The following is an 18,029-nucleotide window of genomic DNA, read 5'->3' as shown; positions in this document are numbered from 1 at the left end:
TGTGACCTTGCCAATGTTGTAACTGCCAAACCAGTTAAAACTAGCTGACAAAGATACAAAACTAGCTCATGAGGCTACAAAGTAGACTGCAGGAGACAAGATGGGATGCACGTGGGTTGGGGTTGACCTTGGAGGAGATAAGGGCCTGGGAGAAACAAGGACATGGCATCCAGCCTGGGCTGTAGGCCAGGAGCTGTCAGAGGAGAGAGACACCAATCAGAAGGGGAGAGACCACCGACTCAGTAAAGAAGATTGGAGGAGGCCTTCACTGGCCGGTGGGAAAATAAAACTGTAAGGGGTCTAATTACCCCAGAATTTCTTTGTCCGGTGTCCTTCTCCAGAGGCACCCACTTCGAGCTGTTTCTATGCTGTAAAATCATTTAAATAAGTAATTATTTTATTTAAAATAATGCCCTGAAGCCTGCAGGCCGAAGCTTTTACCGAACCTGTGGGCTGCTGCTGACGCAACAACTGCAGAAGCAGCCAGAATCAGCCCTCCAACATACAGAACACAATGGACAGAGGTCACGGTTAGCCTCCGGATAAGATAAGGCACTTTGAAGCAGGAACACAGCAACCGTCCTGGGATGTAGACACAATCCATTTACAAGGAAAGAGACCAGCAACTCAGGAAAGAAGACTGGAAGAGACTGTCACTGGCAGGCGGGGAAATAAGACTGGAAGGAGTATAATTAGCCCAGAATGTCTTTGTTCTGGGTCCCTCTTTGGAGGCACCCAGCTCCAGCTGAAACAAACGATCGTATAAGAGTCTGACTCTGACTTAATGGTGAATGCCTGCGGACCTTTATAACACACCCATCTCGGAAGGACTGTCATTGAGCTCCATGGCTTGAGAGATAAAGTAGCCCCTGTAGCCACTAGAAAGGTTACTTGCTTTCCAGCCACTTTCCTGGTTATGCAGCCCTGACTAGCCAAAGGGATTACATCCAAAAACATACATACACATCGAATACAAGCACAAGGATATTCCTCCTCAACTAGTCATTCATCAGTTCGGCCTACATCTTGATTTTCTCCCAAAGGAGGATTCACCCCTGACTGTGGCTGAATTCGTGCACAGCTTGGGCACTCACGCTGCATATGTCCTCACTTCCCACAATAATAACCCTCCCAAGAACCTAACCCAGGTGCAGAAGTTAATGGAATTCCCCTTCCTCCCCTCATGACTCCTCGTCCTGCTGCCATCCCACCCGTCCACCATCCAGAAAAAGAGCCACAACCTTGTTTAATCACAACCTCATGGGCAGAGAGGAACCGTCTCAAGTTCAACAAAGGCAAGTGCAGGGTCCTGCACCTAGGGAGGAAGAACTCCATGGCCCAGGACAGGCTGGGGGTTGACCTGCTGGAAAGAGGGTACAAGAGAGACATGGCCCTACTGGAGAGAGTCCGGCGGAGGGCTACAAAGATGATGAGGGGACTGCAGCATGTCTCCTGTGAAGAAAGGCTGCGAGAGCTCGGCCTGTAGAGCCTGGAGAAGACAAGACTGAGAGGGGATCTCAGTAGAGCCCAGTGACAGGACAAGAGGCAACGGGCACAAACTGAACCACAGGCAGTTCCATGTGCACAGGAGGAAAAACTTCTGGGCTGGGAGGGTGACGGAGCACTGGCACAGGTTGCCCAGAGAGGCTGTGCAGTCTCCTTCCCTGGAGATACTCAAAAGCCCTCTGGGTGGGGTCCTGGGCAATGTGCTCTGGAGGACCCTGCTTGAGCAGGGGGGTTGGACTAGATGATCTCCAGAGGTCCATTCCAACCTCAGCCGTCCTGTGATCGGTGATTCTCCAGGACCTTGACAGTGTTTTCAAAGGAATTTGTGCAGCTACTGACACAAACCCCTCATCTAGGGGACTTCCTGTTGTAGACATGGCCCCACCCTAGGTTTCCGAGGAGCAGAGTCTCATGCACATATAGGAGCAGAATTAATTATTTCTTTGACATGAATTACAAGAATAAATGACAGTACAGGAAGTAACAGCTCGAGCTGGCTGCCTCCACGCAGGGACCCTGAACAAAGACATTCTGGGCTAATCAGACCCTTTGCAGTCTTATTTCCCCACCTGCCAGTGACAGTCTCCTCCAGTCTTCTTTTCTGAGTCACTGGTCTCTCCCCTTCTGACTGGTCTCTCTCTCCTTCGGACAGCTCCTGGCCTACAGCCCAGGCCCTTATCTCCTCCAAGGTCAACCCCAACCCACGTGCATCCCATCTTGTCTCCTGCATCCTATTTTACATCCTCATTAGCTGCTTTTGTAGCCTTAGTAGCTGGTCATAAATGGTTTTGCAGCTACATTGCCAGCAATGTTTCTCAAGTTCATTCACAGCTCGGCCTTGAGGCCCGCAGGCTTCATCTACTTTAGGCCCTGAGACTAAGCTGAAGCTAAATCAGATACAATGTCCTTCTCTGACACTTCCCATGGTGGGAGGCCAACTTCAGACTTCCCACAAATCCAATCCCCACTTAGAAGTATTCTAAGAGAGAAGAGTCACTCTTGCATTGCTGTTCGTTCTCTCATCCATTCCATCTTTCTCCTCCCCCATTGCATTGAGCTCGACACGGTAGGTGGAAAGTCCACTGGACTCCACGGGAAGAACTCCACCTTTGCAGTTCTTTGTTCTTACAGATGTCATCCATTATCAGATTGCATTTCTCTGGGAAAGGGCAAAGGAGCAAGCCACCGCTTCAAACCAGCAATGCTTGCTGCACCAGCTGCAGCTCACCTGCGCAGCACATTCCCTCTACTGCTCATCGTTTCTGCTCCTGGAAGGATGGACTTCCAGCCTTCAGGTGCTTGCAGGAGTCCAGGGCATGCCTTAAAACAAAGGCCAGCCTGTGGCGCCCTTTGTGCTGAGATTCATCCAGCTTCCTTGGCAACACCTGTGGTCAGTCACAGCCAGGCTTCTGCCCTCAACCTTCTTCCATTGTGCGGATGTATTGCTTGGCCACAACGCAATAAGCAGAGAGAGTTCCACTTCTTGGAATAGGTGCTAGCATGCCACACTAGAAAGCACAGCGGTGCCTCTGTCAACATCAACACCTACCGGTGGGAAAAGAGCCTTCTAGGCTGAAATCGACTCACGTATGAAGGTCAAAGAACACCAACTCAAGGGTTTGGAAAAGAAAGAGTGCTTTTCTCCTCAAAACAACAACAACAAAAAAAACCCTCAGTTTTCATACAGTCCTCCCAGAGAAATTGCTCCTTGAGTTCACACGAGGTTAGCTGTTTGGCTTTTGTAAAACACAGGGAAAAGGTTTTAGGTTTTACAACAATTTCTTTTAGACAACGGGCAGGCATCCTTTTCCAGCTCCAACCGTGCCAGCTGAACGGGCCAACATCCTCCTACTTGCAGGAGTGGAGGGCATAATTTCTACGCCGTATAACGTGCTCCAGCCTGAAGCAGTCCAGGCTGCTCACCAGCTCTTTGCCCGACGTCCGTGTGGTTTTCCGCCCACTTGGGAGCCCGGCCACGGCCCCGGGGGCCAGCAGAACTGGCAAGGCCAATAACCTGTGCCGTGCAGAGAAGGGGCCAGGTGCCGGGCAGGAGAACGCTGCCCGGAGGCGGCGGGGCTGCGGGCAGAGCGAGCGGCTCTCTGCAGCCGCCTCTTCTCCACAGAGCGGAGCTGCAGCTTCTGCTTGGCGCCAGCAGCTGCCGCGGGCGGGTGGAGAGCCCGTCCCCCGCCCGGCCAATCGGGGAGCGAGGGGAGGCAGCGAGCGAATGGGTGGCCGGGAGGGGCGGGGTGAGCCGTGAGCGACACGCAGGCCGCCCAACGGCCGCCCGGCGGGCTGTCCCTGCGGCCGCGGCCGGGGCCAGCGTGGCGCAGGGCCCGGCGGCGGCGGCCTGCTGCGTGCGCGGGGGCCGGGGCTGGCCCGGGCGGGGCCCGTGGGCGAGGGGCGTGCGGCGGGGGCGTCTGCGCCACGGCCGCGCCCCAGCAGCCTGCTGCGCTCCCTGTGCCGGCGCGGGGGGCCCGGCTGGCGCCCCGTCCCTGCCATGGCCCCGCCCCTCCGCCCCCGGCCCCGGCCCCGGCCCAGGAGTTGGGTGCTGCCGTGGCCCAAAATGGCGAAGCAGGCGATTCCCCCTGAGCGCAGGAAAGCGCTTTTTCCCCGCGAGGGCGGTTAAGCAGTGGAGCAGGTTCCCCGAGAGGCTGTGGAGTCTCCGCTGCAGGAGAAGCTGCAAAGCCGCCTGTGCTGGTGTGGGGCAACGTGCTGTAGGTGCCCCTGCTGGAGCGGGGCTGGAGCAGAGCATCTGCAGCGGTGCCTGCCACGCTCAGCTGCCCCAGCACGGCCCGGTCCTGCCCTTCCTCTGCCTGCCGGGGTGGGGCGCGAGGGGGCCCGGCGGGAGCGTGAGGGTGAGCGGCGGGGCTGCAGGGTAGGGGGCTGGTGCGAGGGGGAGGGCGGCTGGGGAAGGGGTTGGGGCTGGCAGTGGGGGTTCGGGCATCTCCCTGGGGTTGGTGCTTGGGGGCTGGTGTTGAGGGCAGGGCTGGGGACGAGAGCTGGCTGCATGGGGTGAGGGGTTGGGTGAGGCGTGGGGCGAGGTTTGGTGGTTGTGCTGCGGGTTTCTGGTGCTTGCTGTGAGTGTTGGCTAGCTTTGTGGGGGAGTGGGCTATGGCAGGGGTGAGGGCTGGGGTGACGGCTAGCATTTGTTGTCTAGGGCTGAGGGTTGGAGATGCCGGTGAGGGCTGGAGCAAGAGTTAGGGAAAGGGGTTGGAGGTCTGGGTTGTGGCTGGAGGGTTAGAGTTTGGGGTGAGGGATGAGAGGAGGGGATTGGGGCAAGAGGTACGGTGGGGTCAGGTTTTGAGGTGGTGCTGGTGGTTAGTGGTGAGCAGGTGAGTGCGGCCAGGCGTGGGCAGCCGGGGATGAAAGAGGAGGGAGCTGGCCATGCGGAGCCGCGCGCGGCCCCTCGAGCTGCCTCGTCCTGCCCTGCCCCAGCTCCCTCCTGCCCGGGGCGGCCGCGCTGCGGCCCTGGAGCCCCTGGCGGCGCTGGCTGCTGCTGCTGGAGCAGCTCGCGCAGCAGAGGTGACCTCAGAGCCGCCCCCGGCGGGGCCATTGTGACCCCCCCCATTGTGACACTGGCGGCGCTGTCAGGTGCGGGCAGTGTCCGGGCGGACGGCGACAGGAGAGGGCAGGAGCGCGTGGAGCTCGAGGAGGAGCCCCCGAGCGCAGCCGCGTCTTTCCCTGCCACCCCGGCAGCCCCGCGGAGTCGAGGCGTTTGCCGAGGCCTTGCCAGCTCCTGCTGCGGGTGAGAGCGACGGGGCCGGGCTCGGCAGTGCCACGGGGCTGCGGGGGCCCTCGGCCGTGGCGGGGGCAGGACCTTGCGGCAGGGGCTGAGGCGCAGGAGAGCTGGCTCCAGGGCCGGGGCGTGCGCGGGGACCTTTGACTGCGCTGCCCCCACCCCCGTGGGGACCCTCCCCAGCTCTGCATTAAACAAGTGTCCCCCTCCTGCCTCTGCTCCGTGCCGCAGGATGGCGGAGAGACCCCCCAGCCGCCCGCGGGTGGCCTGGGAGCAGGAGTACGGCTGCCCGCGCCGGGCATCCCAGGAGCAGGACAGAGTTGCCGAGGAGAGCAGCTCTGCCTCGAGGCCCTTGGAGGGGTTCGAGTCCCAGGCGTGGCGGAGAGGTGAGTGAGCGGCCCCGTGGGGCTGGGCCGGGCTGGGGTGAGGGCCGGGAAGCGCACCCTGCTCTGCGCCGGGCTCCCATCTCCCCAGCACGTGGTGTCGGGGTGCCTGAGGTGGTGGCACAGCGGTGCCCGGATGCCAGGGCCCGCTCGGGGCTTGGGAGCTGGCCCCAGCGCAGCATGCGCCCAGGAGGGAGAGCGCAGATGGACGCAGCTCCTGCTGCCTGGGACGGGCAGCGAGCGGCAGCTCCGTGGCAGGAGGAGGGATGCTGCCCGTCTGGCAGCACGTTCCCCAGCCTGGTGCAGTTGAGGTTTGCCCTGCCTGGCTGGCTGCAGCAGGGCAGCCCATGTGCTGGGCACCGTGCAGCCTTGAGCAGCCTGGGGGAGACTGCGTGCCCGGGAGCAGGCCCATGGCTGGCCGGCAGGCAGAGCTCACTGCGCGGCTCTCTGCTGCCTGCCCTCCATCTCTGCAGTGCTCCCGGCTCTCTTCCTTTCTCAGGTGCAAGGTTTTCCATCAGCAGCTGGTCCGAGCTGTCCAGAGAGGATGAGGAAGCCTTGGACTTCATCCAGGCCTTTGTGGGTGGCCGAGAACAGGTAAGTGCAGCCGTTTCCATGGGGGCTGTGCCTGGGTCTCCCTGCGGGTCCGCCCATGTCTGCTGGCAGGCTGCTGGGGAGGTGCTGGCTGTGCAGAGCTGCTGCCGTCCGGGGTCCCGCCCAGCACTGCAGCCCCCTGGCTGCTCTGGTCCTGCTGGCCTTTCCTGTCCCCTCTCGCGCTCACTCTGTCTCTCTTCCCCGTCTGTCAGCAAGAGGCGCAGAAGCTGAAGTTTCTAGCGTCCATCGGCACCCTCTGTGGAGGCAGCAGCGCCAAGACCTTGTCCTGGGGCCTGGAGGTGTTCTGCTGCCGACACGAGCTGGCCGAGCATATCGAGGTGAGGGGAGAGGCAGCAGGTGTGAGGACAGGGGCAAGGCCAGCTGGGCCCTGGGTCTGCTGGTGCTGGGTGATGGCAGTTGTCGTGCTGACTGCCGGTTGTGCTGTGCAGGTGCTGCTGGAAGAGGAGCCCTTGGAGCGCCTGGGCACAGCGGTGCGCCAGCAAGCCATGCTTGCTATCACGGCAATGAGGTAGCTAGCAGAGCCCCTGGTTTGGCCAGGACCTGTGCACAGCATGTGCCTGATGGCACCGTCCCTGGCTGGGAGGTGTGCACCATGGTGGGAGGAGGCTGGCGGTGCTGTCTGCTGCGCTTCTGCTCTCCCCTGGCCCAGGCTTGTCAGTAGGGCAGATGGGAGGGCAGAGGGTTGCCTGCTGCAGCTCCCCAGGGCCCCTTGGCTTGTAGTGCAGAAGGGGAGGCAGGTGGTAGAGAAGGGGGGAGGCCTAGCTGCCTGGGCTCTCCTCTGCCCCTGGGCCAGTTCATGGAGGGAGGAGGTGCCTCCCTGCAGGGCTCCCTCACATGCTCTCTGTAGCAGCCGGGGGACTCCTGCCCCAGCGGCCCACAGCCACCTCCCCAGGGCATCCAGGCACTGCTCCCAGCACCAGTGTCCAACAGGCATCTCTCTCTCTCTCTCGCTCTCTCTTTGCAGTGCAGTGGAGCCGGTTCTGGAGGGCAAAAAGAGCAGCCTTCTCCATGCCTGCTTCAAGAGTGTCTTCTTGCTTCCTCCAAGAGAAGACATGGAGACCGTGGACATGTCCCTCTACTCCAAGGTAGGTGCTGGGTGAGCTACAGGGAGCCCGCCAGCCCCTCTGGGCTTGCCCCTGGCTCCGCTGTGCTGAGGTGACTGTCAGCTCCAAGGCTGGGCAGGATCTCAGCTTTGTTTTCCCACCCTCCTGCCTTCATGCCCTTCCCGTGGGCTGGGCCATGGGCAGTGCCCAGGGGCTGGTCCGTGCACAGCAGATCTCCTGCCCTGAGGCCTCTCGTTGGCCCGTGCAGGGCAGCGGGTGTCCTCGCTGGGCAGCAGGGGTTCAACTGAGTCTGCTGTGGGTCAGAGGCAGTGGGGAAGGAATGCCACAGCCCCCTGTCCTCCTTGCAGACCCTCGATGCCATGGACAACATGTTGGAGGTGCTGGTGCTCAAGTCGGCCACTTCCAGCCTCCTGGAGCTGCAGAAGATCTTGCAGGTGTGGCATTTGCAAAGAGTGGGCTGCATTGGGCCTGTTCCTCAGCCCAGAGGGAAGTGACACCCTCGAGTGGACATTCCCCCCCCCGAGTGCCATGTACAGGCAGCACGCTGCAGGCAGGGGGCGTTTCTCGCTTGGGTGAGGGGAGGTTCCCCACTGGGCTCTTCTGTGAGCCCAGTGTCCCCTGGCTACAGCCCAAGTCCCTTCCCACCCCAAACATCCTCCAGGCTCTTGGGAACACCTTGCCCCCATGAGCACTCCTGGGCCACCTCTGCCCCCAAAGCTCTCCTTGCACCAAAGCAGTGGGAGGAATGTCACCCTTCTTCTCTAGGCACTGCACTGATGGCAGCTGGTGCTGCTGCCCCCCTGCCTCCGCGTGCCTTGTGCTTTCCTTGCCAGATCGGAATGGGGCAGAGACCCACTGGGAGCTGCCCGTGCTGCAAGGGGAGCCGAGCCCGGAAGCTTGGTTCTTCTGCCATGCCAGGAGGCCGGAGGCCAGGCTGCCCACTGCAGACCCCTAGGGAAGGTGTGGCCTGAAAGGCCTGCCATCCTGAAGAGGGCACCCGGGGCCATGTGCATGGCCAGGAGCAGAGGCTGGGAGGGGGCTTGGGTGGTGTGGCTGGCTGCCTGAGGGCAAGGTGGGCCTTGCAGGCTGGGGCCTGTAGGGGCAGGAAGGCCATTCCAGGCTTGGCTCTAGCTCCGAGGAAGCCTTGGTGCACTGTAGGACTGCAGGCAGGCGCTTAGCAGAGCTGCTTCTGCTGGAGTGGGCGTCAGCTCCCCGGGCAGAGCAGTAGCCTTTCTCCTTGCAGATGCTGCTGCCCTTCACCAAGACGGAGAGAGCAGCTGTGCGTGAGAGGGCCGTGGGGAGGATTGGGAGGCTGAGCAAGTTGCTGGCCAACTATTCCTCGCTGGAGGTAAGGAGCCAAGCACCGTGCAGCCCCCGCTTTGGCCCTTTGCAGCAGCCCAGAGCACAGTGCAGCTCAGGGGTCCCTCGGAGGGAAGCGTGGGCACAGGTTAAGGCACTGAGCAAGGCTCTGCCCTGAAGCAAAGCTCTTTGGCCCTCTCTCCATGGGCTTTTCTCTGCAGTCCCTTTGTCGCAGGAGCCAGCTGTGCCCCCAGCCCTGTGCAGGGGAGCAGTTCGCGCGGAGCATGATGTGAGCCGCAGCCTGGCAGTGCTGCCTTTGCTGGGCTGCTGCTTTGGGAGGCAAGGCCTGCAGGGCCCTCGAGAGCTTTGGCTCCGCTGGGATCCATGCCTGGGCAGAGTCTTGGCTTCAGGGCTTTGGTGGCGACTGCCTCCCGTCAGCCCTTCTACCTGTCCCACCCGCCTTGCCCAGGTGTGGCACCCCTTTGGAGGAGTGGATGAGAGCCCTGCCTGCTATGGGAAGATCCCCGTGCCGATGCTGGGACAGCTGGTGGGCTGTCTCATCCTTTGCTGTGCTTACGAGGACGCGGAGACCAAGGGCGGGGCCTTGGATGCTCTTCATTGCCTCTTCAGATTCGTCGTGCAGCGAAAACGTAAGAGAAGCTGTGCTGGGCTGTGTGCTTCTGCACGCGGCCACGCTGGCAAGGCCGGGGAAGGCATCGCACTGCCTCGGCCCCTCTGCTCAGTGAGGCAAAGGAGCAGGAGGCGCGGCTGATGTAGGAGCAGGGGAGCGGGCTGTTAGTACCTGTCCTGGATACCACTGGCCTGGAAAACGCTCAGCAGCCCCTGCTCAGAGGCTACGGCTTGTGTCGGGCTTCGCACCGGAAAGCCCGTGAGGCTTTTGGTACCCTTTGAAGCAGTTGCCCTTCTCTGCCCTGGAATAGGCCCCGACCCTCCCTGGGAATCCTGCTCCCCATCCATTCCTGGCATGCCCTTTGTCTCTGCCAGGCTGGTTTCTCTCTGACGCCATGAGTCTGCCAGCTGCAGCTCTGCATGACTCCTGCTGACCGCTGTGTCTTTCTGCTGCTGTTCAGGCCGGGCGATGCTGCAGGATGATCCAGAGTATGTGGAGCCCCAGAAGGAGAGGGAAGCCGACAATGAGCTCTGCCTTTCGTGGACGAGCAACATGAGCGTGATCATGAGGGTGAGGAGCACTTCCCTTGCTGGGACTGTTGGCCATGGGGTCCTGAGGAGACGTGGATGAGCAAAGGGATGCCTAACGAGTGGGGCTGAGGGGGCCTTGGGGTTGATGCAGAGGTGGTGGTGGAGAAGGAAGCAGCTCTGAGTGGCACCTAGAGTACTGGTTGCTGCCTGGTAGCAGCCCTGCTCTCACTGCTGTGTCTCCCGCTGTCCCTGAGCGGGGACTAGCCAGAGGCTTGGCTCCAAGAGTCCCAGCAGCAGCTGCAGCCTGCTGGCCACCGGCAAGCTAGGGTTGCCTGCAGAGCCAGTGCACTGTGAGCCTGCTCCCGAGCATCCTGCCTTGCCCTGGTGGCCCTCTGGCCACATGCCCCATGCTGCTGCTACCCAGCACAGCGCGTGCTCCTGGCTCTCCTGGGCCACGGTGCCAGCACTGCCCCGCACCTCTCTCCAGAGCCACATCCACTGCTTAGCTAAGCAGCAGTAGTGCAGCACGCAGTGTGACATTTCTTCTCTCACGTCCTTTCTGCCCCAGCTGTTTGTGAAAAACCTGCAGCCTTCCGAAAGGACAGACGTCATTGTCACAGCCATCGAGGGCATGAGGAACTGCAGCACCTACAATACGGAGGTGGCTTCCCACATGCTGACCATGTTCCTGCTGGACGCTTTCTCTGTGCTGGAAGATGTAAGGAGCCTGGGGCTGGCGTGCATGGGGCTCGACCCTCTGGGGCGCTGTTTCCCCGCCGAGAGCCAGTGTTCGTGGGCAGCGGAGCCCCTTGGAAGGCAGCAAGGAGCGGTGGGAGTGGTGGAGAGGGAAGGAGAAGTGAGTGGGAGCTGGGGTATTGGCTGCTCTCTGGGAGCAGCCTCACCGTCCGCCTTGTGTCTTCCAGGTGCCACGCATCATAAGGTGCCTCTACAGGAACGTCAAGTATGTGAGGGAGCTGTCGGCCCGGGTCACCCTAAACAAGACCCTTTGCCAGCTGGCCTGCTTGGAGCCCAGCGAGGTGACCGTGAGCCTGCTGTACTGCTCGCCACTGTGCAACAGGTATGGGGCCCGTCAGCCTGGACGGGCTCCAGTGGCTCATTGGCCATGGGGAGAAGGGCCCAAAGAGGGCCAGAGGCAAGCAGAAGGCCAGCACACGGCTGAGGGGCAGGGCCCTGTGTCTCGCCCAGCGTTTCCCAGCCCTGGTGCCTCAAGCAGGCCTTGAGGAGCCAGAGCTGAGCAAGTGTCCCTGCCTTGAGCCGCAGAGCGCAGCGGCTCTGCACGCTCCCTGCCGCGCAAGGGGCTTCAGCTTGGTCATGTGCTGCCTGCCTGGGCAGGACCCTCTTGGGGCTGCCAGGGAGGAGGGGGTGGGCAGGGGCAGGGCTGGCACACAGCTGGGGACCTCCAGGGCTGGCCCAGGCTACGGTGCTGCGGCCAAGGAAGTGCCACTGACAAGGCGCTCTGGGCCTGCAGCACTGCCGTGAGCATGTGGAAGGTGCTGATGGATAAGCCGATGCTTGCGCCGGACATGCTGCGGGAGCTGCTGAGCTTGCTGGAGGAGCGGCCACTGCGCAAGCAGTCCAGCTCCGACAGGGACAACAACTGCATCCTTCCGCTGGCCGTGAGTTAGGGGACGAGGCCTCCCGTGCCCCCAGGCTGGTGCCTGCCTCCCTGGGCCCCCTCCCCCTCTCCGCTGCCCGTGTGCCCCCAAGCAGGGACCTCTCCTGGGCCCATGGCTACAACATGGCCAGCGCCAGGCCTCCGACTGTGCCAGCACACAGGGCTGCCAAGTGCTGCCTGGCCTCTCTGCACACCAACAGCCAGGCTGGCCATGCCCAGGAAATCTCCATCCGACGCTGTCCCTGCATCCGCTGACCTCGCTCAGTAGGCTGGAAAGCCAGGGTCGGGTTGGGGGCAAGGTGAGGGGCAGGAGTAGGGCTCCTGCAAAACCTGGGCAGGCAGCACGGCCTGGGACAGGGAGCCTGGCCGAGCGTGCACGCTACACGAAGCCTGCCGAGGTGATGGTCATGCTGAGGCAGGAAGGCTCACTGTGTACAACCAGGAGCTGAGGCCCAAGAGCCTGCGGGCGCTGGCCCTGGTCAGGCAGCCAGGCTGAGGCCTCCAGCTGCATTTCCCATGCTCCAAGGCTGTGCTCGAGCCTCCCACCTGGAGGGCTGTGGAAGCATGCCGGGGACTGCTCGGGAGTGAGAGGTGTGACTGGGTGTTTTCTGCAGGCAACGAGGGCACTGTGTGAGATCATCCGGGAGCCCGTCTGCCCAGAGGCGGTGAAGGCGTTTTTCCCCCAGCTCTTCCTGGCGCTGCTCTTGCAGATGGTCTTCACAGCAGAGTTCAGCCACCAGGAAGCAAATATCTTCTTGAGGGAATGCCAACGGGATGAGTCCCGTCCCACCAGCCACGTCAGGTGCTCGATCCCGCTCGCCCTGTCTCTGCACTGCACCTGGAGGCAGGGCCAGGCTGCCAGTGTGACCTGGGCTTTGCTCTGCATGCAGGTGCGCCGTGCAGGCCATGAAAAGTCTGCTGCGCTGCGCCCACTATGAGACCGTAGCCGTGGCTGTTGAGAGGAAGGGCGGCTGGGACCTATTTCTGCATGCGGACACCTCGCAGAAGGGAGTGGTGGTGCTGGCCAGGTAGAGCCCTTTCCGGCCTGCTCTGGCCCAGCACCTCTTCCCTGGCTGTGGGGTGTGCCTCCCCATGTGCTTCTTGGTGGGGGAGGGGGAACGCCACTTCTCCAAGAAAGAGGCTGCAGCCTCAGCCCTTGTGGCAAGGGCTCGCCCAGCAGAAGGGCCCTGGGAGCTGCCATGCTGCCCAGCTTGGAGAGCTGCTGGGGGAGCAGGTGGTGTTAGGAGCTGTGGGAGAGGGTCGTGCGCAGGAGAACCTGGGGAGGGCCCAGGGGCACAGGAATCCAAAGCGGGCAGGAGAGGGGATGTGTGGGCAGGCCATGCCGCCTGGGCAGGAAGGCTGTTTCTCCGGTCTCCCACCAAAAGGAACGTAATGATGCCTGACGCTGACTTTCTAATGGCAAGGTGTGGTAGGGCAAGAGCAGTGCTCCATGAGCAAATGCCGCTGGCTGCAGGAGCTGCGTGCCAAGCAGAGCGATGCCAGAGGAGGTTTGCCTGCTCGGCTGAGGCCCAACACTGCCTTCTTGCCTCTGACAGAGCAATGAGGGGGGCTGCCAGTCACCTGCGTCGCTGGATCTTCCGCCAGCTGGCAAGGCTGCTGAGGAGGGAGGACCAGTTTCATCAGCTGCCCGTCATGGCTTTCTTTGTCGAGGTGGGCCTCATGGCAAGCAGTGCCTCTCTGGAGGGGCCTCTAAATGCTGTGCTCGCTTGTGCACATGCGTGTGGGGTGATGCTGGTGAATGGAGCTGGGGCAATGCATACGCTCCTGTTAGTAGCCCCGGCCTTGGCTCGTTTCTGCTGGGCGACCACTCGTAAGCACTTGTATTTCGTGCCTGCTTTGTGGCAGCTGTCTGTGTTCAATTGCTCCTCCAAGGGATGAGAACAAGAGGCTGCGGAGGGTTCAGGGGACGGGAGGAGGAGGCGAGCAGTGTGTGCAGTGTGCCGTGAGGCGCGGGGCTGGGAGCAGGGCCCAGGGGTGTCTGCACAATGCCTGCTGTGTTTGGGCTGAGCTTTGTGAGGGCCTGGTGCCCTTGCCCTGGATGGTGGGTGGGATGGAGAGCTGCACGCTGCGGGCAGTGCTGCCGGCTGTGCCAGTCTTTCAGTGCTGTGTCCATTTCAGCTGCTGGAATGCCCTGACCTTGCCGACATGGATGAGGAGGTCCTGCCACTCGTCCAGGGTTATGCGCAGAGTGAGAGCCTGGAGATGCGCAGACTGGCGTTCAGAGGCCTCGTGGCCCTGTTGAATAGACCCAAGATGGTGAGGAGGGGGGCAGGCGGGTGAAGCCATGCTGGCAGCCTGGGGCTTGACAGGAGACACTGGGTCAGAGAGTGGCTTGGACTTGGCTGGCAATCCGGAGGTGTGGTAGCTGCTCCCAAGTCTCCGCTGCCCCATTCATCTGCCCCGAGTGTCATGCCAGGCCCTTGGCCGTGCTGCACAAGGAGAAAGGCACCAGTGCCCAGCGGGAAGATCTGGGAGAGGGACAATGAGCTGGAGCACAGGGCCGGGCTAAGGCAGCCAGGTGCTCCTGGGCCTTGAGGCAGCAGCTTTGCTCCCTACAGAGGCCAGTGCATGCTGAGGGCCCCCTTGCAGATCTGTGCCCTGCACTGCAGCCTCTGTGCCCAAGGCCTGCGTGTGTGCAGAGCCCTGGCCCTGGCCACTGAGCCCTGATGGGAAAAGAGCAGGCAGAGCACTTTTGGGCGGGGCGGGGGGGGTTCTGGCCTTGCTTCCCACAAAGAAAGTTGTGTGTTTCCCACAGAAAAGGAGAATGCAGAGCCTGCTCCCAGACAGCATGGAGTGGCTGCAGGATGCTTGCAGGGAAGTGCGTGTGGGAAGCCTGATGCTGCTGAGAAACATCCTCAGCTACCTGGAACAGAAGGGCTCCAACCCGATTGTTCTGCAGCTGGCCGAGAAGCTTCTGCCTCGCTTTGATGACGTAAGGCTGATGGGAGAGCCGGGGCTCTGCTGGTGTGTCCGGGGGTCCGTATGCGTGGTCTGGGTGCTGTGTGCCCCTCTGCATACGTGCCTGTTGGCACGTCCCCACACAGGCCCTGCTGTATGTCAGGAAACCTTTTGCCCTGTGGTTCTCAGCCCATGCCCTGTGCTGGCCTTGGTGTCCGGGGCTGTGGGAGTAGAGCAAACCAGCCCCCTGTCTGCTCTCGGCTGCTGCGTCTCGTGCTTGACTGCGTGCGGCGCTTGCCGTGGCCTGGGGCAGCGATGAGCAGAGAGGTAGGAGCAGGCTAGAGAGCGAGGGAGAGGCCGTGCTGCGGGACTGTCCCTTTCTGTCCTCTTGTTGTGTGCGGGGGCCCTGATGGAGGCCTAGGGAAATCCAAGAAGCTCCCTCCAGAGGGAGAGGGAGACAGAGCCCAGGGAGGCTTGTCGTGCTGCTGCCGACAACCCTCATTGTCCAGGCTGCCTCAGCAGAGGCTTGTCCTCAGCTCCGACCTCTGGCCGGGCTGGGGGACAGTTGTGCCCGGAGAGGACGAGGCCTTGCAACGGCAAACGCTCTTGTCGGGCCCCGTTCCTGGAGTCGTTGCTGAGGCCTCCCCTGCTCTCCTCCCTGCCTGCAGGAAGACAGCAGAGTGCGAGAGCTCTCCATGCTCCTCTTCAAAGACCTGCTGGAGATTGTGGTGGGGAAGAACAAACGGAACCTGAAGCAGCATGCACAGAGGAGCCTGGTGCCGCTCTTCCTCCACATGAGTGACAAGGTGCAGAGAGTGGCCCAGGTAGGGAGCAGTGTTTTGGGGAAGCAATGCTGACATGCCGTGGGTGGAGGTGAGCAGCAAGGCAAGGGCTGCTGCCAAGTGTGCCTTGGAACGCATGGCAGCATGAGGTGCAGCTTCCTGTGTGCCGAAGGACAAGGCAGAGCTGCCTCTGCCTTCAGGGAGGGCCAGACCTAGTGGCACGCTGCGTCGTGCCATTTGGGGCTGGGAAAGGCTGGGAGCCTTGCCAAGACGAGGGGGACCCAGGGTGTCCTGCCGTGGCTGCGGTGGCATCTCCTGGTCTCTGTTGCTCTGCAGGCCTCTCAGGAAGCCCTGGTGAGCGCTGCACAGTTCCTCAAGTGGGAGGAGCTCAAGCAGCTGGCCAGAAGAGCGGAGACATGGAAGATCGGGGAGTGCGTGGTAAGGACGTGGCCAAAGCCCCCGGGGCCGCGGCGGGATGAGGCCTGCCGCCATGGCCAGTGGGCAGGGTGCACAGCTGTGCCCCTCACGCACTGCTGCAGCCCAGAGCCCTCTACTCTAAGTGCCCGCTGGGGTGCTGAAGGGGCCCCTGGCCTGGCTGGGCCTTGGCAGAAGCATGGCGGGGATCTCAGCACCCGCAGGCCCCGCTCTGCCCTCTGCTCCCTCTGAACCTGGCTACCAGCCAGCTTCTAGCTGGGAGGCGTGGGCAGGAAGGAAGAGGAGGCCGGAGCTGGGAGGAGGGACAGGCCTGGCCTTCTGGGGAGGCTCGGTGCCAACCCCCTGTCCTTGTGCTGTCTGCAGCTGCTGAGGGACAGGAGCAGAGCGGAGCAACACCTGCGCCAGAGCCTGCCATACCTGGAGAACCCGGACGCATCCTTGCGGGAGGCAGCTGTGAGGTTCATTGGTGAGCCACAAGCCCAGGGCCATGCCTGCCCACCCAGACGGGCACACAGGAGGGTCTTCAGTCCCTCCCACCGTCCCTGGGTCCTGCACCGTGGGGACGGGGCTGGGGCCAGCCTTGCCCAAGGGGAGCAGGCTGCATGGCCAAGCTGGCAAGGCCAGATGGGAGCTGTGCTGCTGGGGGCTTGCTGGGGAGTATGAGGGGTGAGCGGAGGTGTTTGCCTAGGGCTCATCGGGCAGCAAGTGAAGAAGCGGAGGAAGGAGAAGGTGCAGGAGCTGTGCACTGGTGAGTGAGAGCAGCGCTGTGTCAGGCAGCCCTGGCAGGGAGGAGGGAGGAGGCTGGGAAGTGAGCTGCAGTTCACTGGCCTGCCCCAGGTGAGGAAGGCTCTGTGTCCCTATGTGGGGGAGAGCAGGGGGTATTTGGGGCGCATCTGGGGCTTGGCCGACCTGCAAGTGCCAGCTGATCCATTTGTCCTACCTGCTGCCTCCTCCGCATGGGAAGAGCTGAGTGGGGCTGGCCCTGCCTGGGGGGGGATTCCTGGGATCTCTGCAAAGGTGGGAGTCTGTTCTCAGCTCGGTGCCTTTCTCTCGCAGCCCTCCAGCCCCTGGAAAATGATGCGGAACCTTTAGTCCGTTGCCTGGTGTCACAGACCATCATGAACCTGAGGGTGCCAAGGAGAACATCAAGATTCCACCTCGGAGCACTGTGTCCCTGGCTCCCGAGAGCATGGGCGAGGTGGCACCCTCCCGCCAGGACGTGACTCTGTTTGAGCAGAGCTGACGCAGCTGTGCCAATGCCATGGTGCTGCACACCACGGACACACGCAAGTGTGCTGGAAGGTCTGGCTCATTGCTGGCATCTCCCGCAGCCCCAGGACAGCTCGACTCCTCAAGCACAGCCCCTGTTGTGCTACCGCTTCATGGCTTTGTTGGGCTTCCCGCAAAGATACAGCCCCGTTTCCTCAGCCGGAGTGAGTGTTCTTTTTTTAGGGAGCCAAAGGCAAGGGGCAAAACTTGCTGCCTGCATGAATCTGGCTTGTCCTGGGGGGGACGGGGTGTCCACTCGTTCCAATATGCCAGGCCAGCGTAGAGCGGCCTGACACACTTTGGTTTTGCTGCAAAGCGTCAACTGCTCTGCTGGCCCACAATAGCCAAGGGAAAGGGGGAGAAAAGCTTTGGCCTCCCCTGCCCTCTCCAGTCACCCCAGGGCAAGAGCAGGCCCCTGCTGTCTTCAGGGCTTGCATCTCAGGTGGAAGGGCAGAGCTGGGGTATGACATGCAGCTCTGTTTCTATCGCCACTGCCTACCCTGCGCATGCAGGCCTCAAGGCCGAACCGTCCATGAACTCCAGAATCATTGCTGAGCATGTAACGGCCAAACCCATTAAAAGCAGCTAATAAAGATACACAGCTAGCTCATGGGGCTAAAAAGTAGACTGCAGGGGACAAGATGGGATGCACCTGGGTTGGGGTTGACCTCGGAGGAGATAAGGGACTGTGGGAAACAAGGACATGGCAACCAGTGTGGGCTGAAGGCCAAGACCAACCAGAAGGAGAGAGACACCAACCAGAAGGAGAGTAAAGAAGACTCAGTAAAGAAGATTGGGGGAGACCTTCCCTGGCAGGTGGGAAATAAAACTGTAAAGGGTCTAATTAGGCCAGAATTCCTTTGTTCAAGGTCCCTCCCTGGAGGCACCCAGCTCCAGCAGTTACTATGCTGCACCATCATTTAAAGAAATAAAATTTTGCTGCTAGATGTGCGTGAGGCTCTGCTTCTTGGAAACCTAGGATCAAAGTGTTTCCACAGCACTTTGGCACCCCAGATGGCAGTGTAGCCAACCACCATTGCACCCTCTCGGCTCCAAACATCCAAATTTAGAAAAGGAAAAGGAACAAAAAGGAGAAAAAAGCCGTTACAGTCAAATCGATCCCTAGCTAGTTAGCTGTCCCTTTATGTCAGGATGATTGTCCATCTTACAATTAATGTGGGGGTTAACCCAAGGAAGGATCCTTCGATTCTAAGAAATGAGCTCTGC

General features: G+C 61.4%; 1 protein-coding gene across 1 annotated transcript; it reads left to right on the top strand.

Moving 5' to 3' along the window:
* Window positions 1–4,310: 4,310 nt before the first annotated feature.
* On the top strand, window positions 4,311–17,747 carry LOC138068162 (maestro heat-like repeat-containing protein family member 7). The gene is made up of 24 exons (XM_068954266.1): window positions 4,311–4,361; window positions 5,474–5,628; window positions 6,125–6,219; window positions 6,429–6,554; window positions 6,666–6,745; window positions 7,202–7,322; window positions 7,649–7,735; window positions 8,545–8,649; window positions 9,070–9,250; window positions 9,692–9,801; window positions 10,330–10,479; window positions 10,685–10,839; window positions 11,251–11,398; window positions 12,012–12,199; window positions 12,288–12,425; window positions 12,954–13,068; window positions 13,537–13,674; window positions 14,174–14,350; window positions 14,985–15,140; window positions 15,435–15,536; window positions 15,897–15,999; window positions 16,222–16,281; window positions 16,590–17,213; window positions 17,640–17,747. Exons 2-23 carry the CDS (start codon window positions 5,475–5,477, stop codon window positions 16,754–16,756), a joined length of 2,856 nt encoding a protein of 951 aa, XP_068810367.1. The 5' UTR covers window positions 4,311–4,361; window position 5,474; the 3' UTR covers window positions 16,757–17,213; window positions 17,640–17,747.
* The last annotated feature ends 282 nt before the right edge of the window (window positions 17,748–18,029 follow it).

This window comes from Struthio camelus, chromosome 9, assembly GCF_040807025.1.
Source record: "Struthio camelus isolate bStrCam1 chromosome 9, bStrCam1.hap1, whole genome shotgun sequence".
In the NCBI taxonomy this organism is placed as follows: domain Eukaryota; kingdom Metazoa; phylum Chordata; class Aves; order Struthioniformes; family Struthionidae; genus Struthio; species Struthio camelus.
Note: the sequence above shows the minus strand (reverse complement) of the source record. Positions and strands in the feature narration are given on the sequence as shown.